The 25,609-nt window shown below is 40.7% G+C and overlaps 1 protein-coding gene across 5 annotated transcripts in view; it reads right to left on the reverse strand.

Annotated features, from left to right (window-relative positions):
• Positions 1 to 4,585: 4,585 nt before the first annotated feature.
• Positions 4,586 to 25,609, reverse strand: part of rtkn2 (rhotekin 2) — a 72,697-nt gene continuing 51,673 nt past the window's right edge. For 3 of the 5 annotated variants that reach the window (XM_059653161.1, XM_059653160.1, XM_059653162.1), the window contains 6 exons: positions 21,895 to 21,989; positions 19,906 to 20,012; positions 15,569 to 15,700; positions 13,615 to 13,780; positions 9,730 to 9,837; positions 4,586 to 5,030 (listed from right to left, as the gene is read on the reverse strand). In XM_059653161.1, the coding sequence (XP_059509144.1) occupies positions 4,696 to 5,030; positions 9,730 to 9,837; positions 13,615 to 13,780; positions 15,569 to 15,700; positions 19,906 to 20,012; positions 21,895 to 21,989 (943 nt within the window). In that variant the 3' untranslated portion in view covers positions 4,586 to 4,695. Of the gene's footprint in view, positions 5,031 to 9,729; positions 9,838 to 13,614; positions 13,781 to 15,567; positions 15,701 to 19,905; positions 20,013 to 21,894; positions 21,990 to 25,609 lie in introns of those variants that run through there. The other 2 variants (XM_048551136.2, XM_059653163.1) reach the window with 2 other exon arrangements.

Genomic DNA, 25,609 nt, shown 5'->3' on the forward strand with positions numbered 1-25,609 from the left:
CTTAAAACATACAAAGGATTGTGCCCTCCCTTCTCCAACTACCAGGGGATTTTAAAAAAAGACAAAGGCAACATGATTTGCTCATGTCTGGAAAATAATTTAGCCAAGGTCCCATCGTCCAACCATTATCTTAATGGTCTGTCTCCAATTATTAAACACTTCAGGTGATTGCCATGGATGCCTTTCAAAGGAAATGGGAATCCTTTAAACTCTCGAAGTTTTTGTCTTGGATGGGTTTTGCTGACACGCTACTTCTATCTCAATGCGGATGGAATTAGCCTAGCTTCATTACATTAATTACAGGAGTACAATATTTATCAGGTTTTGAAATTTTCAGGATTTTTTTAGGCCAATTTTTAAACATTTTTTCTCACCTTTCTTTCTTTTCTCATTCTCTACTTCTCCTTTTGTATCTTTGACATTGAATTCTAATTCATCACCTTCTTCTATCCATCACCACTTATTTCCCTATCCTGATTAGTTATGGAGACAACCTATTGGTCGCTATGTTCACTCAGGTCCTAAAAACCCCGCTTCCCTCACTGTGTTATCAGATTGTACATTCCTGTGGGTAAACATTCTTTGACCTGAAGGGTGAAGGGGCAAATATTGACAAATACCCACTGGCAGTGTTCACCTGCAGCAAATTCTAGCCCAATGGTTATGTCTTAATAACTATAATTCTGATTCACACTGATAGAACGTAGGAACCCATTTTTTGAAAGTAGTTGCTGGCGTCCGGCATCAGATCCAAGCATCAAAAGAAATAGCAACAATTTAAATTATTTATTCTATAAATATCGCTAACAATTGTTACTGGTAAAAACGTGACTAAAAATATAAAAATTCACAGATACTAAATTAGGATGTGTCACAAACATGATTAATGTGAGAAAAAAAGATATTGGCAGGGGAGGGCAGTGAGTAGGTACATTTTGTAAATGTAGTTCAACACATATGGATGTACGCATGAATGAGTTAGGAGTAGGTTCCTTCAGCTTGCTCTACCATTCAGCAAGATCATGACTGATCATAGATATGTCAATATCTATACATGTCTACCAATATACTGGGCAAAATACTCCCGCAGGGGATCTGGGTCAGGGAATAAGACCCAAGTTTCCGGTGGATCATCAGGAATGGCAACCAGGTGGTCAGCAGTCAGGTCAACTGCTAGCTCATGCTCCTACAAACAAATTTGTCAATCAAAGTCATGATTAATCTGATAAAGGAACAGGCGGGCAACTGTAACAGATGGGGAAAGAATATTGAATAGGAGCTGGCAGCTAAAATACTCATCCCCCTTTCCTCACAATAAAAAACAAACAAACTTTTGGGTCTCTGACAACACATAAAATGTGATCCAAAAAACTGGCATTTATGCTGGAGCTGAAGTGGGGGAAAGGAAGGCAAAGGGGAGAGGTGAATGGATAGGTGGAAATGGAGCCCAGCAGAGAGGGGTATGAAAACAGTAGGTAAACAAGAAGATAATGGATAGCAGCCAGGACAGAAGAAAAGCTAACAAAGAAATAATAAGAGCCAAGTGTGAGAAAATAGATTAAGTGATAATGAGACTAAGAGTACGTGAGAATATGTGACTGTATTAAAAGAAACTCATATCACAAGAAGACTGGGGATGGGATGGGGTAAAAAAAGGAAGGATGGAATCAGGCTGACTATTGAGTGTTAGAGGCTGCAGAAAATGAGATGTTGCTCTTTGAGGTTGTGCTGAGGCCCTCTGAAACACTGCAGCAGGCATTGACTGACAAGATCAGTATGGGCTGAGAGGTGGCAGATGGAGTTCAACCTGGATAAATGCAAGGTGATGCATTTTGGAAGGTCGAATTTGAAAGCTGAGTACAGGATTAAGGATAGGATTCTTGGCAGTGTGGAGGAACAGAGGGATCTTGGTGTGCAGATACATAGATCCCTTAAAATGGCCACCCAAGTGGACAGGGTTGTTAAGAAAGCATATGGTGTTTTGGCTTTCATTAACAGGGGGATTGAGTTTAAGAGTCGTGAGATCTTGTTGCAGCTCTATAAAACTTTGGTTAGACCGCACTTGGAATACTGCGTCCAGTTCTGGTCGCCCTATTATAGGAGAGACGTGGATGCTTTGGAGAGGGTTCAGAGGAGGTTTACCAGGATGCTGCCTGGACTGGAGGGCTTATCTTATGAAGAGAGGTTGACTGAGCTCGGTCTCTTTTCATTGGAGAAAAGGAGGAGGAGAGGGGACCTAATTGAGGTATACAAGATAATGAGAGGCATAGATAGAGTTGATAGCCAGAGACTATTTCCCAGGGCAGAAATGGCTAGCACGAGGGGTCATAGTTTTAAGCTGGTTGATGGAAAGTATAGAGGGGATGTCAGAGGCGGGTTCTTTACACAGAGTTGTGAGAGCATGGAATGCGTTGCCAGCAGCAGTTGTGGAAGCAAGGTCATTGGGGTCATTTAAGAGACTGCCGGACATGCATATGGTCACAGAAATTTGAGGGTGCATACATGAGGATCAATGGTCGGCACAACATTGTGGGCTGAAGGGCCTGTTCTGTGCTGTACTGTTCTATGTTCTATGTGATCTGCAGTGTTTAGTATCTGATGCTTAAAATCAGATAAATATAACTGAGCTTCAGATTGCTGGAATTCATGCCTTTGGAATTAGTTCTGGCAACTAAACAAAAGGCAAAGAAGTGAGATTCAGATCCATTTCCAAAATAGAGGGCAGCAAAACAGATGATAAGTGTGTCAAAATTAGCCAAAGTCTGCAAGATGACATAGACATCGCTCTCTTTCAGTGGGCTGCAAGCAATAATCTGTTGACAGAAAGATAGGCAAGTGGTTAAAGCTCGAAGACACCACTACAGTTGCAGGCATGGCTAACAGGAGTTTCTCCGACTCTCAGTGCCTGTTGGTGGATAGGAAGGCTTATCAACCTGTTCTCTGGCTCTTTCCATGGCCAACAGGTCCTGGAGGTAGAACTGAACTTGGAGCTTCTAGTTCAAAGGCTGGGGCACTACACCCTGTGCTAAAGGTCCTCCCTAAATGGATGAGTAGAGCATTTCAATGGATAGAAAATGTTAGAGGTGCCAGCTGCAGTTTGTAGGTTCTACTCTCACATCTTAAACGTCCCAAACCGGTGACCTCTACCACAAAGAAGGAGAATAATAGATAACAATAGATGCATGGGAACAGTGCCACCTGCAAGTTCCCTTCCAAGTCACACAACATACCGACTGGAAATATATAGCTGTTTTTTCACTGTCACGGGGTTAAAATCATGGAGCTTCCTCCCTAAGAGAGTGTATTTACACCACATGGACTACAGCAGTCCAAGAAGATGGTTGACCACTACCTTCTCAATGGCAATGAGGATTTGGCAACAAATGCTGGCCCAACAACAATATCACTCCATGACTGAATAAAGAAAAATAATGAGCTCAAGTTCCTCCCCAGAAGTTTAAGTGCGTAATACAATCTTAGTTCAGTGCTGACGGAGTGCAGCACTCTCAAAGATGTCATGTTTTGTCTCACTTGAGGGTTCTGCTTTCTTCGGTTGAACTTGAAAACCACTATGTTGAAGAGCAGGGAAGTTCTCCCAGATTCCATGGTCAATATTTAACACTCGACAGACTATCTGCTCATTTTCACAGTGGCATTTGTTCGAGTCTTCTGCGTGCAAATGAACTGCTCCATTTCCAACATTACAAAATATTGATTTACAATAAAACACATTGTGTCATCTTCAGATTGAGAAAGGAGTTTTTTAAAAAAAAAGTCTTTCTTCCAAAAAAAGATTACGAAATAAAAGAAAAAAAATTGGGAGGGGAGAGGAGATGCAGAGCTTCATTTTGTAAAGTTTTCATTTAAGCTTCAGTTATGGATTAATAACCAGTAATAAAAACTGCTCATGCCAGCTGAACTATTTTATTGCTTTAATAATCCTATCCTACATTGAAAACAAAATGAAAACAACAAAATATAATTGGTCAAAGAAATCTGGGATCCCCATGAGCTGGAGCAGTTTCCAAAAATTAAATGGAAACAAAATACAATCTTCTGAATTCCCTCTACTGCTATATAAACATTCTTCTCAGTCAACATAGAGAAGCTCAGAAAACAAATAAACTACTGGAATTTGTTTCCTCATTGAACTATTTGGTTAACTCTATTTTAACTGCGACAAAACTTTTGCTCATATGAAAGTTAGAATGGAAAAGACAGTTGGACAAAAAATCACTTAAGTATAATTACTTCAGTGCAGGACAAATGGCACTAAGTTCTTTGCTAACAATTCTAGGAGAGATTATGACAGTGTACTACCTGGCAAAAAATTTTAATAATTCAGGCTGATGACTGGCTCCCTGATGGGCCACATTAAACTCAAATGGTGATCTTTAACCAAGAAATCCCAAAGAGGCAATTTGTACAACTACACAAGATAAACTATCTGCATTTCCCATTATTTCCAGGTACTAAGAAGTTCATTTCTCATCCTACATTTGAGACAGAATCCAGCTCCTTGGATCAAGCTTTGCTTTAATGGATCTTTTCTGACAGTGAGCGGGCACAGGTCTATCAGGCTGGTCCAACTTAGTTACTACCTGGACCACATCTTCAGCCTGATTTGCTGACCGTTGTCTGGGAGGAGCCAAGACTGTTGTATCATCCAGGAAAAAGGGCAGTTCACTCCCTACATCAGAAAGATGTGGGACTCTCCAGGTGTTCTCTTTCTGGCACCATTCTGGGTGGAGATCCCCTAGATGGAATGGCTGTTTTCCCAAGGGTGGAGGATGGAGGGGGTGCCGGCCTCTTCTTGGCTTTCCCTGGTGATGTTAGGGCAAGCTTGTTGCTGCCATCTGGTGTCAGGACATTTCTCTGGACAACTATGTCATGGCTGCCATCAAAAAGGGCTGTCCACCGAGGGGGCTCAGATAGCTCCTGCTTGGTGAACAAGAACTCTCCATCTGTCTCCTGGATTCGATTCCGGATAATATCCACTAGACTCTCATCTTTCTGAGGAGACTGCACATCTGTAAAACATGTGATAGAGTCAATTACAATACCAGTGGTGGGAAGGCATTGCAACTTAGTTTCAGGTCAACACAACAGGTCTGATAATCTGAACAAACACTTACCTGAAAAAAAGTTTCGGTTTGATATAGATGGTGGACGTGACGTGAAAGTGTGTGTGAGAGAGAGAGTGCATGCAAGAAAGTGTGTGTGTCTGAAAGAGAGTGAGAGTGTGTGCATTGCAAGAGTGAATGTGTGAAAGAGAGATGGTCCATGATGGAGTGGAGAGACAGTGTGCAAGGGGGGATGAAACAGAGAAAATACACATGATAACAAAGAGCGAGCACGCACATGAGGAAATGAGAGATAAAGAGTGGGAGCAAGCAAGTTCAAGAGATGTGTGTCAGATAGGATGGTAAAATGGGGGAAAGAGAGCGAGAAAACGAGCACAAGTCGTATTGTGAAATGGAGAGAACAAGGAAGAGCAAAAGAGAACAAACATGCATCGGGGATGAAAGAGAATATGTGTGGAGGATTGAGGGAGAGAGAGAAAGGGGAAGAACGAGAGAACAGGAGGAGGAAAAATGAACAGATCACAGGATGTGCAAGAAACTCATGTTCAGATGGAGACAGCTAGTGAGAGACACACACAGTGAAAGAGAGCACCATGGAGTGACGGGGTTTGGGGGGTTGCAGGAGGAGGATGTGTAAGCAATGAAGCCAAGGAATTAAATAAGGGATAGGGCCAGAGGTGGGGAGACAGAGGGAGATTGAGATGATGGTGGGGTGAAGGGAAGAAAGGAGAGAGAGCAAGGAAATGTAGCTTTGATTCAGGGAATTAGCAAGCTCAGTGGGGTAAAGATGAAGTGTTGAGGGGGAATGAAAGAGGGAGAGGGGGATGAAAATAGTGAATAAAAAATTTTATACATCTGCCCACAAGCAAAACCAGGTCTGCTCAACATGTTCAATATAATTTCTATGTGCTCATGTTCTGCTGATGTCACCAGTTTAAACTCCCAGAGGACCTTAACTGCTTAAAGATTCAATTTCCAGAGCAATTGAGAAATCACCACGTATGGTATAAATTGTTTTAAATTGTGTGAAATAACTTTCATTAAGTATTTGAGCATGTGGTTATAACAAGTTGTGAAAGTATTTTTCTGACGTTTCATTTCCTCTCTGTTCAGTAGTTTACCTGAATCATAGAGTGTAGACAGATTGTGACTCACCAACAATGCTGGGAATTATGATTAGCTACCACATAACATCAAATATCCCATGATGGGAATCAGGCCATATATGGTAACAGCTGCAGGAAGATGGTGTGGATTATTCTTGGAACTTTGTGTATTTCTTTCCCTCAGTCTTCCAAAACATTGCATAAACCATTAAATTGCTCGTGGTGAACTTTTATAAAAACCGAATTATGTGGGAAATAGCGTTACACATATTTTATTAATAACAAATATTTCAGTTTAGAAATATTTACAAGTACTGACATGTCATTGCATCTGGATCTGTCATGTGATACAAAAATGATGGTGCACAACTCCACCTAGTGTTGAGACTGCAGGTAACAGCAATATTTTTACAAAGACATTTTCAAAACAGAAAGTCTTTGATTACAGATAGGATTGTCTTTAGTTAAAGACTTGTAAGGATGATTAAGAACATGGGATTTAGTCATACAATAAATATAAAAAAGGCAGCCGTATAGATTTGCCAGTGTGTATTAACATCATGGTGGATGAGTTGGAAGTGCACTGTACCAGACAGAGGTCAATTAAATCGAACATTGAACAGCAAGCAGAATTTGATTTCTTCAGAGGTCTTCTTGCAGACATAGCATGCATGGTAGCAAGTGAAAAGACAACCCATCTTTTTCTGTATGTTACAATTGATTACAAGCTCTAATTTGGCCTCTTGTGTATCCTCAATGTTTACAGCCATTGGCATTTACCTTCAGCTGCCAAGCCTCTGAAATCTACAAAACTCTCTTTAAACATTTCTGTCGCTCTACCATTCTCTACTTCTTTCAAACTTACCTGTTTGATCTCGCATTTTGGTTCTTAACAATTTATAGATGTATCTGTTGATGGCAATATTGCTATGAGTGACTGCTGTACAGTTCTTGTGGAGACAAAGTTCCATTTTCACACCAAGGACATTCTCCAGCATGTTTTGTGACACAACCAGCATGCTAAATAATATATTCAGAATAAAGCTGGGTATTCATGAGGCACTGTGGGCCATCAGCCACAAGCGGTAACTTCATGGCTGGGCGTGTTCCCCAGTTTATCTTATCACCCAGCCAGAGATAATAACTCTGGTTCAAAAAAGTGTGCATGAGAGCACGCGAGGAACAGCACTGAGTACATCTAAATATGTACCTGGAGAAGCTATACAGGACTCCAGTAGCAGAAATAATATGTAAAAGACAAAGCAAAGTAATCCTTCCAACAGAATTAGATTAAAGCTCTGGTGGTCCTCATTCATTTAGCCTTGCATGGATTTGCACAATGAAACAACAAACTGACGGGGTACTTCCACAAGCATCTCCATCTTTGTTGCCAAGTCTGAAGCATTCGTAATCATCTTCAACCAGAAACGTAGTCCACTTTGGCTTGCTCCTGAATTATTCAGCATCTTAAGTTCCAGACTTCAGCCAATTTGTATTAGTCCAAATGATATCAAGAGTTGAGTGCACTGGTCACAGAAAAGACAATGAACTCTTGATAACATCCTGCAATAGAACTGAAGACCTGTGCTCCAGAACAAAATGCACCCCCAGCCAAACAATTCCAGGACAGTTAAGACACTTGTACCTATGATATGGAAAATTGCCCACATCCTTTCCACAGAAAGCAGGACAAGGTAAAGTCAAACAATTACTGCCTTATCAACCTGCTTACACATATCAAAAATGCAGTGAGACATAATCAATAACCTCCCCAGTAGGACCACATGTTCCAGACTTCATTCCAACTATGGTCCAAATATTCCAGAGATGAGGCGAATGACATCAAGACAACATTTGAGCAAAGGCACGAAAGAAGAGCAGGAATTACACCCAGCACAAAGAAAGATGCTCTGGCTCAAAACATAAATACAGAAGTTCCTCAAGACAGGTGCCCTAAGCTCAACCATCTTCAACTGTTTCATCCACTATTAGATCTAAAGTGAGGATGCTTATTGATGATTGCAAAGTGTTCAATGTTCTTTGCTGCTCCAGATACCAAAGCAGTCCATGACTGAATCCAGCAAGCCTGGGCAATATTCAACTCAGGCTGATAAATGACAAGTAACATTCACATTGGACAAGTGCCAGGCAATTACCATGTGTAACATGAGAAAATCTAAGCATCTCCCCATACCATTCAATATCACCACCATTTCAGAATCCCCCACTATTAACATCCCAGGAGTCACCAATAAATAGAAACTTAACCAGGTCAGCCATTAGACTGCTGTAAGAGCAGCTCAGATGCAAGAAATTTTGCAACAAGTAGATTCCCTAAAGCGTGATCACCATCTACATGTTATGGAACACTCTCCACTTGCCTGCACTTGTGTGGCTCCAGCAACTCTCCAGTAGTTCAGTAACATCTAGTAAAAAAACAGCCCGCTTGATTGGCACCCCATCCAGCACCTTCAACATTCACTCACACCCACTCTCACCAAGACCCTTTTAACAGCATCCCCCGAACCAGTGAATTCTACCATCTAGAAGACAAAGGCAGCAAATGCAAGGGAACATCACCTGCAAGATCCCCTCCAAGTCATGTTTTGAGCCAAAGCATCTCTCTTTGTGCTGGGTGTAATTCCTGCTCTTCTTTCGTGCCTTTGCTCAAATGTTGTCTAGATGTCATTCGCCTCATCTCTGGAATATTTGGACCATAGTTGGAATGAAGTCTGGAACATGTGGTCCAGAGATTGGGGAGGTTATTGGTTATTAAGTCTCACTGCGTTTTTGGTATGTGTAAGCAGGTTGATAAGGCAGTAATTGTTTGACTTTACCTTGTCCTGCTTTCTGTGGAACTATATCACCACTCCTTCAATGTTGCTGGGTCAAAGTGCTGGAACTCTCTCCCCAGCAGCACTGTTGGTTTACCTACACCAGACAGACTGCAGTATTTAAGAAGGTGGCTCACCACTGTGTATTCAAGGGTAATTAGAAATTGGCAATAAAGTCTGCCCATCCTGTGACACTCATACTCCATGAATATATGAAAATAAATTAAAAACCAGTGCCAAATATTGTACATGCTTTTCTTAGATATGAACAATTAAGGCCTTAACTTAAAAGAACGCCAAAGTCAAAAAAGGAGTTAAGGAACAATGCAGTATAAAAGTTGCAATGAAGTACAATGTTCATTCTGGCAGATTTCAAAGAATGTGCCTTGGATTTGATAGATAGGCAATAAAATGAAATATAAAACAGTCATACACAGAGCATATTAATAAAACTGAAAGCAAAGTGTAAACCCAAGGAATGTATTCAAATACACTGACATTTCCCAGCAGTTTGCTGTCATAGATTTTAGTAACCCAACCCATATTAAAATTCACATCACTGGATTCCATCATTGCTGGTTAAATCATGCATCTTCAAATTATGCACGGAGTAGCATTTTTTGTTTTATATATGGGAACCATTTGAATTTCAAACAATGATTCTTTTATTACAAGGCCACATTTAGAAAGGCAAGGGCCACTTACTCATATCGTCGTAGACTGAAGTGGCTTGTTTTGTGAGGAATAAAGGTGGTTTCCGTGGTGACATAATCTCAATTTTCATAAGCTCTTTGCAACAATGCTTCCACTGGCCTGAAAGTTAAAGCACAGCCATTGCTGGAATTTTAAAGAAATATTAAAACAGACTCTCTGTTAATAAGAATCTGGGAATTTTCCAATGCTGCAGTATTTATTAAGGAAAGAATTACATTCGACAAGCAGAAGCCATAAACAATTCTCAAGTGTTTAAAATGAGGTTTTCAGAATGACCTGCCTGTTGGAAACTGTAAATTGAATTACATTGATCAGACAATCACAAAGCTTTCATTATAATGAAAATTTAAAAAAAAACCTTCTCAGCAAGTTAGTCCTGCTCTCTAATCTCTTACTAGTTTAATAACTAAAATGAAGATTATAGGAATCACAGGACAGAATGTAGCCATTCTGCTCAATATGCCTGTTACAGTGCCTTTGAAACTTCGGATTCCTACAAATGTGCAAAAGGAAGGTCACTCAGCCCCTCAAGCTCTCTCTTGCTTTTTTGCAGCTGTAACTTTGAATTTCTTCACTTTGTTCAATTGCCCTATGATCTTTGTGATTTGTATGTTATGATCTACTGTACTGCACACAAAACAAAACTTTTCATTGTACTTAGGTACACGTGACAATAAAAAATCAAATCAAATCTGCAATTTGAAAATGGCTGATTTATACCTTGACTTTGTTGTCTCACCCTTTTTCCATATCTCAGATAACATGAAGTCATTTGGTCCATCATGCCCACGCCCATCATCGAGTACCTATCTACTCTAATTCCATCTTCCAGTACTTAGCCTGTAGTCCTGTATGCAACAGTCCCTCTAAGCTGTGCATATACACAGTTATTATGAGGTTTTGCACACAATGGTCAGCGTAGGCCTGGGAATTGCAGCACCAACTTCCAGTTCCGGAAGTCACCTCTGTGCACGGACCTTGGAGGCTCCCACAGCCATAAAGAAAATGACAGGGAACACTGCTTTCATGCTGCGGAATTTCAAGTGTTTGCCTCATACTTCTGAAAAGTCGAGAGAGTTTGTGCCTCTTCCAGCCTTTCAGAGAATGAGTTCCAGTCATCATCCTCTGGGTGAAAAAAACGATTCCTTCAAATCCCTCGAAAGCTCCTGCCTTTCACCTTACACATTAGTAGAGGGGTCAATAACTAGGAGGCAAGTTTCTTCCTATTATACCCTATCTATGGCTATTGTGACGTTGCATACCTCAATCAGGTACCCCCTCAGCCTTCTACATTCCAAGGAAAATAACCTCAGTTTAGTCTCCATAGTTGAATCACTCCAATCCAGGCCACATCATGGTGAATCTCCTCATCATCCTCTCTAGTGCAATCACATCCTTCATCACAACCTCTCTGTTCTTGTATTCAATTCCCTGACAAATAAGCTAAGTATTCCTTTTGCCTTTTTAATAACCTTATATACTTGTCTAACTGCCTTCAAGGATCTATGAACATGCACATCAAAGTCCCTCTAATACTCTGCATCTTGCAGGATCCTCCCATTATGTACTCCCTTGCCTTGTTAGCCCTCCCAAAATTTGTCACCTCACACCTTTCAGAATGAAATTTTATTGCCTCTGTTCTTCCCATCTGGCCAGCCCATCCATTGTCCTCAGAGATAGTAGGAACTGCTGATGGTGGAGATTGAGATAACAAGGTGTGGAGCTGGAGGAACACAGCAGGCCAGGCAGCATCAGAGGAGCAGGAAAGCTGACGTTTTGGGTCTGGACCCTTCTTCAGAAATGGGGGAGGGGAAGGGGGCTCTGAAATAAATAGAGAGTGGGGGGAAACAATGATAGAAGGTGGATAGTGGAGCAGACAGGTGGGCGAGAAGAAAGACAGGTCAAGGAGGTGGGATGAAGCTAGTAAAGGTGACTGTAGGTAGACAGTTGGGATGGGGTTTGGACAGTGAGGGAGGGAGGGGCGGGTAGGTGGGAGAGAAGACAGACAGGTCAAGGAAGCAGGGATGAGGGTGGGGGGCTGGTCTTGGGATGAGGTTCGGGGCGGGGAGATCTTGAAGCTAGTCAAGTCCACATTGAGACCTTTAGGTTGTAGGGTTCCAAGGCAGAATATGAGGTGCTGTTCCTCCAGTTTCCGGGTGGCATCATTGTGACACTGGAGGACACCCAGGATAGACTTGTTGTCCAGGGAGTGGGAGGGGGAGCTGAAGTGGTTCGTGACTGGGAGTTGTTGTTGTTTGTTGCAAATTGAGCATAGGCTCTCCGCAAAGTGGTCTCTGAGCCTCCGCTTGGTTTCTCTGATGTAGAGGAGGCCACATTGGGAACAGCAGACACAATAGACCACATTAGCAGATGTTTAGGTGAACATCTGTTTAATGTGGAAGGTTTTTTTGGGGCCTGGGATGGACGTGTAGGGACGGTTGCAGGGAAAGGTCCTGGGTTTGGTGGGACTAGTGGGTAGTGTGGACCAGATGAGGGAGTTGGGACAAATTGGTCCCTCCAGAAGGCAGATTAGGTGGGGAGGGAAATATATCCTTCGTAATGGGGTCAGATTGCAGGTGGTGGAAGTGGCGGAGAATGATGCGTTGGATCTGGGAGGTTAATGGGGTGATACCCCATCCATTGTCATGCAGTCTAAGGCTTTCCACCTCGCTTTTTACAATCAACTTTTGTGTCTTCTGCAAACTTCCTGATTATACCTCTGACATTCATATTTATCCACCAACCTCAATTTTGCTTCCCCATTCCTTCCACTTAACTTTTTGTATGTTTACTTATCAATACATAATCATTTTATGTCAAGATAAAATGTCAATACCGAGACCATGCTACCACTTCAAGGTTCCAGTATGTATATATGCCATAACCATCACGTTTACATAGTTAATATCCATTATAAGTTATAACATTGGCATATTGTTGACGTAAAAAAAGGCATGGATCAAAAATCCCAAAAGCAAAACCACACGGATAGAAACTCTTAAATACTTGTTGATCTCACTTGCTGGAAGAACACGAAAGGATAGGTACTAACTTTAGATCGCATCAGGTTTAATTAGTCTTTGATAAGTAAGTGGGACTCACTGTCATTTTAAATTCATAGATTCTATCTTAATTTTATTATTTGCATGGCCAAATTCCTGGGCAATTCTGATTTTGGTCAATGGTATAAAGCAGGAAACCTCAATGGGTCAGAAAATTCAGCAGGGTCCATATGGATAGTCGATCTGACTGTGGCCCACTTATCAACACCCAAAGCCAAAATGAACCCTTTGGTTACCACAGATCTAAAGCCTAATGCCTTAGTGTTATCCCCTCCTTCCTTACCATACCATGTCACAAATTATGCTCTTTAGACAATTTTCTTCAAACAACTAACCGAAATTTCATTTGAGGTAATCAATAATTTCTGTTTACCTGAGGAGCTTGTTTCATGGATTGACCACTCTTCATTAAATAGTGTTTTAACAGCTTCATTTAGAGTTGAACTTCCTTCTGGAACTGGCCATATTAGGCAAGAACCTGGCGCTGGACTGTTAAGGACAACATCTTTGAGATAATGAGCTGGTGACCCAGTTTGATCCTCTCAGAAGGTACAAGGGGAACAAGACGGCTGATAACCTTCCACCTGCTAAGTCTACTAGAAGTAAAATAGTATCACTCAAATTATAGGAGTGAATGATTGAGTAAATCATATGGCAAGTGACTCGGAGACCAACTTTGCTTTGAAAGCAAGAAATGCATTGTTGGTGATTAACTTGCAGAGTGGTAGAATTTGAATTCTTGTCCAATCGGTATGTATATACAATGGATCTGCCAACAATCAATAGCTTTTGGCATTGCTCTCTGCCAACTTACTTATATCACCAATGTGTTGCCAGAAAGCTTCCATCCACTGCAGTAGATCATCTTTACAGTCTGCAGCAAACACGCGACTTGCTGTCTCACCACTGTAGGGGTTGACGAGAGACAAGCAGTGCGTCCTTATCCTTGAACCTTTGCCCATGGCACGGATTCTTGTTTCCTGCACGTTTGAGTTACAATTGATCAATACTACAATAATTAGAACAGTTTTCGCAATTCAATCTGGCCAGTAGATCAATAACTTACACTTATAAACTGCCTTTAAAATAATCAAAAACTCCACTAAAGATTATTGGACAATATTTGGCACAAAGCCAAATGCTGCCTTTAAGTAGGAAAGGTGCACAGAGGTTTAGGAAGTCAATCTTAGAGCTCAGAACTCAGTCAGCTTAACACACAGTCACCAATGGCAGAACAATGAAAAATTGGGGATTCAAAAAAATGAGCAAAGTGAGGAAAACATGACTATATTTGGTCTCTTTGTGCTGGTGCAGGTATTCCAATTCTTGTCTGTGTCAGTGACCCTATGTTGGTGTATTTGTGCACACACCACTGTATGGTTCCTGGGAAACCAAAGGATTGCATTTAAAAGTGAACAGCCCAATGACATTCTCCAAATAAATTTGAATAAATAGATAAACAAATAAATGAAAAAAGTGTATTCAAGGGAGGAGGAAGACAACAGCATTCATTTCCAATGGCATTATGAGGTTATAACAATGAGAGCTGTGCAACTATACAAATGTAAAGCATTGCAAATTGTGATAACAGAATGAGATCAAGAACAAAATGGACCTAGCCATCTCCAAGTTATATCAGTAGACATAACCAGGAGCTAAATTAATAAGGAAGGGAAACTTGAGGCTGATAATAGGAATATCATACTTGAGTCCCATACCCACCAGGAACTAGATTAGCTTCTTGCTTGTTTAACTTCTAACCTTATGGCACCTTCTTGTAAAATGAGAACCGCAGAATAAGGAAGATTTCATACCTATCAAACCTAAACTCTACAAAAACAGTAGGCATTCTCCCATCAAGCCCGCTTCACTACTTAATATAATCATAGCTAATAGAACACTTCAGTGCCTTCACTATATCCAAAGCCCTTTTTATGCAAGGAGTTGGTTAGCTAAGTTGGCTGGATGTCTGGCTTGCAATGCAGAGTATTAGGAGTTCAATTCCCACACTGGGTGAGGTTACCATGAGGACTCTCCTTCTTAACCTTACCCTCTGCCTGAGGTGCATTGACCTTCAGGTTAAATCACCACCAGTCATTTCTCTCAAATGAGAGAGTAGCTCTATCATTTGGTAGGACTAATGTTGGCCTTACCTTATAACCCTTTATGCTATTGTTAATCAAAAACACGACCTCTATTTTAAATATCCTGAAAGAGTGGTAAAAACAATTGATGCAATCAACCTTCATATCATCACCATTGAGCAATTACTCAACACTTATCACACTTTGAACAATTGCTCATGCCCTGGCCAACATTCCTTCCTGAAGTACCGCATTATTTGGCAGCGTCTGTGGAAAGAGCAAGAGAGTTACTGTCTTGCATCCAATGCAAAGAAGTTGTTCCAAAGAGTGACTGGACTTGAAACGTTAACTCTGTTTCTCTCTCCACAGACGCTGCTAGATCTGCTGAGTTTCCCAACATTTTGGTTGTTTTAAAACAAATAGAAGTGAATTTGAGAAAAATAATTAATATTGGAAATTTATTAATCATGGACAAAATTCCCTGTACTAAACAAAAAAGTTTGCAAAACTGGAGGTCTCCATTATCAGCAATTTTAAATAGGATAATGTAGATTATTTACTATTGAATGGTCCAGCTTTGTTAGTAACATATGGGACAATAATTGCACCGCTACCTCTGCTCTCAGCATTACTTCACCCAGCCAAGCAAGAAACTTCCTCACAACCAATGGAATAATACTACACCTTATCAATGGTTATTTTCAATGTGGGATCCACTCGTGCCTTGATTTCTTCAGGAGAGTAATATACCGAGAGATAGCCACTTCTCAAGACACAGTATAGCCTCGTCCAGTTAGACTGGCCTCCTACCATTTGCTGGAAGAAAGATATGCAGTCTTTGAATGACCATTTACAAACAGTCTGCCACCCCCTCCCCCCATCATCTCCACTCTCCAGGCTGACAGATTCACACTAATTAAAAATCAAGGCAATCAGTTCAAAATACTAAATATCACAGTGTTCTGGGAATAAACTGGTGTATCAATCTGTTTAGAGTGCACAGTGGAGCGAGCTCCAAGATTCAAACAGCCCTTCTGGGTTTCTTTCAATCTGATCATCACAATATCTGAAAAGATGTCTTGCTCAGCTGTATTAGCAGATGAGGAGAGGTGGCAAACAAAAGATCTAATTAATGTGTGATATAACAAGGTGTAGAGCTGGATGAACACAGCAGGTCAAGCAGCATCAGAGGAGCAGGAAGGCTGATGTTTCAGACCTAGACCCTTCTTCAGAAAAATTAACGTGTTGTTCGTTGTGAAGAGAGGAGTGAATCGGGGGGTGGAAACAGCTAATGAAAGGACTCGATAATCTTTATTCTTTGTGTGGTAGTATTTACTTACTGAAGAGGCCCATTGTGGCTACACTTACTTGTGTTGCTTTAGGGCAAAACAGGTTTCTTAATATGAGTAATAAAATGTGCAACTGATATCTTGGAAGACTTCAAACATCTAAAACTTTGCCAGTAGAAAATGCTTCACTCCTTATCAGTATAAATTTTATCTGTGGCAGTGAATACTTTGACAAGTTATTTTTTATTTGCATGATCTGTCAGCACAAGTGGTATTTACTTGGAGGGATATCTAAGAGCTACCAGACAATACAGGCATTCAATACTTCTAGGTTGTTTGAAATTGCTATTTACACTAAGTTCATCTACAAAGAGAATGGTGGTGCACGCTAAAATAGTATTGAAAATCCAGTTTGACATGGTGAGTAAAATAATTGATTAAACGATGGAGACTTTCACTTTGAAATGTGGATTTATTGAGTAGATAGAAACAACATGTAAAATAAATTAGCTCTGGGATAGATACTGGAAAGACGCCCAGTGTTTTAAATTCAATTTTGTAAAAGTGGTTTCCTATTAAATACTGGGAAATCTGCCCCTTTTGTGTAACATCTGATTTGCTGCCATTTTATTCATCTTACCACAATAAAATCATAAGCTGCCTCTAAGAGGTCAGTATCATCCCCAAGGCATTTCACTGTAAAAAAGTTGTGATTATGACAGGACCAGGAATGAGGAGGAATTTCTTCACTCAGATGACAGTGAACCTTTTGAATTCTTTACCGCAAAGGGCTCTGAAATGTCAGTCATCAAGTATGTGCAATGTAGACATTGATAGATTTCTAGATGCTGTCAAGAGATGTAAGGATAGCATGGGAACATGGCATTAAGTTAGATGATCCGCCATGATCTAGAATGGTGAAGCAAGTTCAAGGGTCTAACTATCCTGCACCAAGTTCTTATGAGCTGAAACATCACATCAGGGAAAGGTGGTGGGAAAAGCTCACTAGCCTCTCAAAAGCTGCCAGCCACTCTCAGTGAGAAGGTATTTCTTCATCAAGAGACTGGTAAACCTGTGGAATTTTCTGCCACAGAAAGAGGTTGAGGCTGAAACATCGCATGTTTTCAAGGAATTAGATATGGTTTTTATGGATAAAGGGAGCAATGAGTATGGAGAGAAAGCAGGAACAGGGTAGGATGATTAGCTGTGATCATATTGAATGGTGGAGCAGGCCAAATGGCCTTTTCCTGTTCCTATTTTCTTTGTTTCTGCACGTGATTCTTAATCACTGTCAGAAGACCAACGGCAGCTGTTAGTCACAGATGCATCAATAATACATGTGCATCAGCTGCATTCCCACTCACAACACGATTCAACAAAGATGGCCTGCTAACTGTAGACATAGGGATAAGTTTTTTTTACACGGAGAGTAGTTTGCGTGTGGAATGAACTGCCAGAGGAAGAGGTGGATGCAGGTGCAGTAACAACATTTAAGTGACATTTGGATGAACACATGAATAGGAAAGGTTTGGAGGGCTATGGGCCAAATGCACACAAATGACACTAGTTCAGTTTGGGAACATGGTCGGCTTCAACTAGTTGGACCAAAGGATCTGTTCCCATCTGTATGACCCTATGACTCTATAAGGGGAAGAGTTGAAGATTTCTTCAGATGCCTCTTTGACAAAAGGAAAGATTTCCCAACTCTCCTGTTCAATTCTGCTCCTGGGCCTGCCTAGGGAGGCAATCAACAGGTCCAGACAACAGACCTTGGAGGGACTCATTGCTCCCAATTGCTTGTCTCTCTTCACTATGTTCCTTGAAGAGGGAGCACAGTGTCCACCAACACTCTTGGAGAGACGGATGGGCACCAAGATTGTCTAATTTCCCCCTCCAACTCCATTTGGATTTAGTTCCCTCTTCTCCTCCCTATCTTTCTCTCACTTTTGTTGTTGCGTTGCCACTATGCTTGTAAATTGACATTTACTTAGAAGTTCGAGTGTTTTGGTGGTGATTAAAATAAAGTTCAGAGGTGTGTAAAAGTATCTCTGGATAGAAGGAAGAATTCCTTCAGATACAGGAACTCTGTCCTAACTAGAGTAACTGATATAAAGAGTGACAGATGTTTTTAAACAGCCTGTTCAAATATGACATGACACACCTCTGAAGCAGATAGGTCTTGAATCTGGCCTGCTGGTTCAAAGTTCGGGACACTGCCATTACACCACAATAGCCCAAATAGTGATAGGCTGAGTTCAATTACTGCACGGTCACAATTGCCCAGCTCATTGAATCTTTCCAAATGACAGTAAATCACTGATGCATGAAAGGGGACGATAAGAATGAATGAAACCTGTCTCTGCACTGCATGTGACAATGGAGGTCACGACACTTAAAACTCGTGCCTGCCTCAACAAGAAAAATACTTCACCTGAACAGGCAATTCGAATAGTCTTTACAATTTGCTTTCGAAAATGAATCGTCAATTCCACAAGCTCACATTTGGCACAAACAAGATTAGTTGACTGTTTTAAATATACTCGAAGAATTCAATCAAAGCCAGCTGTTGGTAGTTTAGATAGAGGCTGTTGTTATGCTCGCTGGAGATGTGCTTTGAGTAACAATACGGACACAATATGCAAATACTCTCCGGTAATCACATCTAACCATCTGTATACACACACATATCAGTTTTCCTTAATTTGGCTTGTATTTTCTGGTGCTGTCTTGCAGAATATGTAGATTTAAATTGCTGAGATGCAAAATTGAGATAACAATGTTTTTGTGTTTAATCTTTCTTTCGTCTATTATAGGAGTTGTTGAGATTGCTCCATCATTTTCCCATTATCTACATGATGTAAGCAGCAAGTTTAAACATGTGCAGACCATGTTGCTAATAAAGGAGCTTAGTGACCTGCCCCTGACCCTAGTGAAATGTAACTGCAGTAACAGTCCAAAATCAAAATCACATCATTCACCTGCATTCTCAGATTCAATGCAAATTACTTCAACATAAGTCAGTGATAGTAGCCAGTGCAAGGATGCCAGGTTGGAGGCTGCTTTCATAGGTCTTTCCTATGATCAGACACCACTGCTTGGTCAGCTTTAAAGCTGGCATAACCTGGCTGAGCAAGACTTTGCAAATAAGTATATAACCTGCACAACTACGTGCTCGACAGAGAGGACATACCACGTAATAAATGGAAGGAAACCAGACTGTGAAGTAACTAATGCAGTGATGCCAGATTAGTTTAAAGCAACAGAATGATGTTTGTAGAAATTATGGAATTTACTGTGTTATATATTCCAACAGTGACTACATTTCAAATGTACTTCCTTGGCTGTGAAGCATATGGAGCATCTGGAAGACATTCAATACGAGACCAGATAAGTTTTTTTTGTTTTTGGCTTGCAGAAGCAGGATGAACTGAATGGCCACCTGTGCAGTGAAGTTTCTTTATTTTTAAAAACCAAGAATATAATAAGGCTGCAGGGACTGGGGAGGCTGCAAGAGGCAAGTCTATGTGAAGAAAATTGTGTGAAAAGGTCTATGTTATTTTAATTGAAGGAAAGACAACTGCTTTGTAATTCTCATAACACTGAGAAACTGGTGCGATCAGAGCAAAAGGGCCTGTTTGAAAACCATACGGATGAAATACCACTTCAGTATGCACACCAAGGAAGACTTGGAATGGGACAAGAAATCCAAGCTATGGCTGAGGTCACGCTTACCTCCAGATTGAGGTACCCAGTCATCATGTCCATGGTCATGCATGCTGGTTGAGCTACTAATCGGCAGCACAAATTTCCATATAAGGGCAACCAAAAAGAAGATTCCTCTAGAGAGCAAAACATGATATTCAAAATTACAATGGCTACACTTTCTATGTAATACCCTGGATCTACTGGAGAAACAGATGGAATATTTGTCATTGATTAGATACCCAGAGCATTTGAATAAGATCTGGCCAGAATGATCTCTTTGATAATTTAACATAATGTCTGCAGGTTTATTTTATACTGTTTAAATGTAGACAGCCAGTGTTTCCACAGGAGACAGTTAGAAGTGGAACAAATTTTAAATTGGAGACCTCCAATGCACTCTGCCCTCCAAACCATGTCTGACTGAGTCTGGTCTATCACTTTAGTACTTATACCATTCGTAATTCACAGGCATACATAGTCTTAAATGGCCTGATTAGGCCGTGAACTAAATGGATCAGGAAGGGAATTCTGAAAGCAAATCCGTAACTTTATGTTCCTCAGATGGAAACACTCGGAAGGTTTCAGTCTTATCTCGCAGTCCTTGCATCCTGCTGAACTGCTAAAATGTCTTTGATACGAAAGTTAATTTCTCCATTATTCAGACTATTGCTAATACTTAATAATTCCTACAAACACATACCATAATCGTAAATGACAATACATTCTATATGCTTAAAGCAAAGAGACTCACTATCACATTCCACCCTTGACTAATGGCAAGGATAGACTTATATGATTTCAACGCTGTATCTTGTGCTGACAGTAGAGGAAGTGAAGATTTAAGGTTTATTTTGACAGCAGCTCCAAACCAATGACCTCTGCCATCTAGAAGAATATGTGCAGCGGGCAAATGGGAACACCATCACACACATTATCTTGGGCTTAGAACTATAAGCACTGTTCCCTTTCTGTCATTGGGTCAAAAAGCCCTTGCTAACAACACTGTGGGTGTATGTACAGGCAGCAGTTCAAGAAAGCAGCTCACCATCATTGTCTTCTCAAAAGCAGTTAGGGATGGATAATACATTGACTGGCACCGGCACTGAATGAATAGAATAAGAAAGTATGGCTATTCAAAACAAATGATCTACCATTTTTCAGTAAGAACACAAAAGCTTAATTAAATTGTATTAACATTCATCATTTGTTATTTACCTTGTATTGGGGAAAAAGTACTTAAAATAATCTTTGAAAAAAATTCAATTGCCTAAGTATGCAGTTTGCAACAAAATATAAAGTTAAATGCACACTCCAATAGACCTAGCTGCCCACTGTTTATCAGTGTTTAAATTATCATTAATGTCAGCTCTCACTGAAATGGTTTCAATCAATGTATGTAAAATGTACTTAGATAATGTTGCCAAGCATCCAGATTTGTCCTGGAATCACAGAGGATTATGAGTTAATACATGTAAACAATCCAAGAGGAAACAAAATGTGAAAAAAGAAACCATTTTTTTGAAGATTAATGCTTCCTTTCGTTATAAAATTATTAGAGATGGCACAATGGACTGTTTGACAATCAATTATTATTCCATCAAGTAACATGGAATCTGCTCACTGATGGACCGAGAAACCATGAGGATTAGAGAATTAACAGCACAGAGAAAGGCTACTCGGCCCAACTGGTGTTTATGCTATAGAGGTGTCCTCCCACACTAATCATCTGTACATTCAACACACCTTCCTACCTCATGCACTTATTTAGTTTCACCTTAAATGGATCTATTCATTTTAACAATCCACGTAGTAGAAAGATCCATATTCTATCCACTCTCTGGAGAAAGGAGGACGACAGGTGAGGTTACAATGGCAGAGTGCAGGGTAGGCAGCTGGAGGAAGGGGATAATGCAATGAATCCTGCTAGAATTCATTCAATCAGAAATGGTAACGATGGGCTTAGTTGGTAACACATAGCAATAAATGTCTTGTAACTGTAAAGTGAGGTGCACTCACCATTTCCCAGGATGGTGAGACTGTGAGTTCGGAAACTATTTTCAACATCATCAAGTTTAAGTGTGGCTTCGGCAAGCAGATAATATTTGGTACCACTGGTTGGGGTGGAGAAAGAGCACAATATTACTCCACTGTAATATCTATTAAGCACTCAAGCCAAAACTGCAGACAAACATCAGATTACACACATTCAACAAACTTTGTTAGCTGCAGAACAATGAGATTACTAGGCTAAATACAACAAAAATTAATTTAGTTGGCCTTAAATTAATGGAATTGTTGAGTAAGCACTGTGATCAATCTCTGTCAATGAGTCAGATATGAAGCAAGGAAACCTAGAGTTGTGGAGAGCTTTACAGACTGTTGGTTTCAGGCCATCAGTAAACTCTCAAACATGCTAGAGTTACCCTGGGTCCTACCTTCCTGATAATGTAACCATGGAATAAACATCTCACCTAAACAGCTACTAGATGCAGTTTCTAGCTTTAGTTAGTTGCCACTTTTGTTTCCTTTTCATCTTCCCCCAGCTGTGCATCAATAAAGTGATTGCAAAGAATCAATCAACATTGTCACAATGCCAAAAGAAAGAGAGATGGTCAAGCTCTGGGATATTAAATTCACCAGATCTGGGCTCTGAGAGGATGACATAGACATTTCTATGAGGAAGTGATTCATTGGTCGGGAATTGGAGGCAGAATCTGGTTCCATAACACTAGTCTTTGAAAACTACCTTTAAATTTTGATGGTCAGGGCAAGGGGAAGGATGGAGGTTTGGAGACCAATATCAAGGGTGCTCACCTGGGGAATTTCCTAGGGAACACTAGCCATTCCATACTCTAGAATAACCCCTGCTCTCAAGATTTCAAGATGGAAAGCGCCAATTCCAGGCAGGATCCAAATACGCTATTGATTCGGTTGCCTTGGTGCACTGAAAGCAGAATTCTGGTCCCTTCTAGAGTCAATGAGTTCCACGCAAGCTATCCAAAGAACTTCATCTTCATTAAACCATAAGACATAAGTGTAGAAGTAGGCCATTCAAGTCTGCTCCACCATTTGATCATAGCTGATATGTTTCTCAACCCATTCTCCTGCCTTCTCCCCATAGTCCTTGACCCCCTTACTAATTAAGAACTTATCTTGTCATGAAGACACTCAATGAGTTGGCCTCCACAACCTTCTGCAGCAATGAATTCCACAGACCAATGACACTCTGGTGGAAGAAATTCCTCCTTATCACAGTTCTAAGGGGTTGTCTCTTCACCTTCAGGTCCTAATCTCTCCTACTAGTAGAAACATCTTCATGTCCACGCTATCCAGGTCTCTCAGTATTCTCATAGTTTCAATCAGATCCCCCTCACCCCTCAAAATTCCATCCATTTCAGATCTAGAGTCTTCAATTGCTCCTCATATGACAGGCCCTTGATCTTCAGGACCATTCTTGTCAACCTCTTTTGAACCCTCCCCAGTGCCAACGCATCCTTCCTTAGATACAGGGCCCAGAACGGCTCACAGTATTCGAAGTGTGATATGACCAGAGCCATATAGAGCCTCAGCAGTACATTTTTACTCTTGGTTCTAGTCCTCTTGAAATGAATGCTAATATTGCATTTGCCTTCTTAACTGCCAAGTGAACCTCCATGTTAACCTTGAGAGAATCCTGAACTAGGACTCCTAAGTCCATTTGAACTTCAAATTTCTAAAGACTTCCCCTTTTTAGAAAATAAACTACAGCTCTATTCTTCCTACCAAAGTGCTTACTCTCACACTTTCCTACATTGTATTCCAGCTGCCACTTCTCTTTTCACTCGCCTAGCCTGTCCAAGTCTTTCTGCAACCTGTCTGCTTCCTCACACTACCTATCCCTCCACTTACGTTTGTCACCCACAAACTGAGCAACAATGCCCTCTGTTCCTTTATTCAGATTAATGTATAACATGAATAATTGTGGTCCCAACACTGAGCCTTGTGGAACTCTATTAGTCACTGGATGCCATCTTGAAAATATCCCTTTATCCCAACGCTGCGTTCTGCCAGTCAGACAATCCTCTATCCATGCTAATGCCTTGTCATGAGCACAATGGTTTGTTACCTTATTTAGCAGCCTCCTGTGCAGTACCTTGTCAAAACACTTCTAGAATTCCAAAAAGGTCATGTCCACTGGCTCTGCTTTGTCTAACTTGCTCATTACCACCCCAAAGAATGCTAACAGATTTGCCACACATGACCTATCCTTGATGAAGTAATTCTAACTCAGCCTTATTCTACCATGCACTTCCAAGTAGTCCACAATCTCAACTTTAATAATGGATGCTAAAATCTTACCAGTGATCAAGGTCAGCCTACAAGTTCTTGTCTCTGCCTTCCCCCCTTAAAGCGATGTTACATTAGTCATTTTCCAGTCCTCTGGGACCCTTTCTGATTCCATTGATTCCTGAAAGATTATCACCAATGCCTTTACAATCTCTTTCAGATCTCTGGGATGTAGTCCATCTAGTCTGGGTAGTTTATCCTCTTTCAATTCTTTCAGCTTTCCCAGCAACTTCTCCTTAGTGATGGCCACTACACTCACCTCCGCCTCCTGATTCTCTTGAAATTCTAGAATGCTGCGAGTGTCTTTCAATGTGAAAACTGATGCAAAGTACATATACAGTCCATCCACCATTTCTTTGATCCCCAGTATTAATTCTCCAACCTCATTTTCCAGTGGTCCAATGCTGACTCTTGCCTCAATCTTAACCTCCATATATTGAAAAAAAAAGTCTTGCAATTTTCTTTTATATTACTAGCTCGCTTACTATCATATTTCAACTTCTCCCCCTTATTGCTTTTTTAGTTACCCTCCGCTAGTTGTTAAAGGCTTCCCAATCCTCTGGCTTCCCGCAAATCTTCAGGAGATTATATGCCTTTTTTTTGCTGCTCTGCTGCCTCTGACCTCCCTTATCAGCCACAGATGATCGTCGTCCCATTAGTATGCACATTACTCCATGAAATTCTGCTGAATTACCTCCAGACACTCCTGCCATTGCTGCTCCCCTGTCTTCTCAACCATTCAATCAAATGTAGTTTCTGACAATTAACTTCGATTTCCTTATCTTTATTCTTTGGATTTCTCCTCCTGCTTCAATCTGTGGCTTTGTGACCATGTTACCACACAGACAGGAAAAACCCCAGGGTATACTTCCGGTAACACTTCAGTTGTCTGATCTTCCACTGGCTTTTCAACTGCAGTAGGCATCATTCCCACCTGTGATCCAGCTGTATCGTTACCAAAGCTAAACTGTATTCCTGGGACCAAGAATTTCTTTATTACTCCTACCACCACTTCAATAGTTTTCACCAGGCTCTCCAACCTTATTTTACACAACGGAACATTGCTCTTCGCACCATAGTTTCTTCTGAATTACATATCTCCTCATTTCTCAAAGATTGACATAGTTCTGCATCTCTTAAAATTTTAATTTCTTTACCTGCTCTTCCTGGGATATACAAGTAAACCTTACCCCGACAAGCAAATTCTTTACAGAGATCTGGCACTTTTTTCTCAACCAACCCCTGACTAGGTTGTACATTCTTTTTAGATTCCACTGTACCTTCCCTTACCACTTCAATAAAATTCATGGCTTATCTTGTTTTCCCACATTCGTCTTCGCAGTGTTTTTTCTCAATCACTAACACTGTGACTTCATGTGGCCTACCTGATTACAGTGAAAACACC

The sequence above is a fragment of the Stegostoma tigrinum genome, chromosome 20 (genome assembly GCF_030684315.1).
Source record: "Stegostoma tigrinum isolate sSteTig4 chromosome 20, sSteTig4.hap1, whole genome shotgun sequence".
Lineage (NCBI taxonomy): Eukaryota > Metazoa > Chordata > Chondrichthyes > Orectolobiformes > Stegostomatidae > Stegostoma > Stegostoma tigrinum.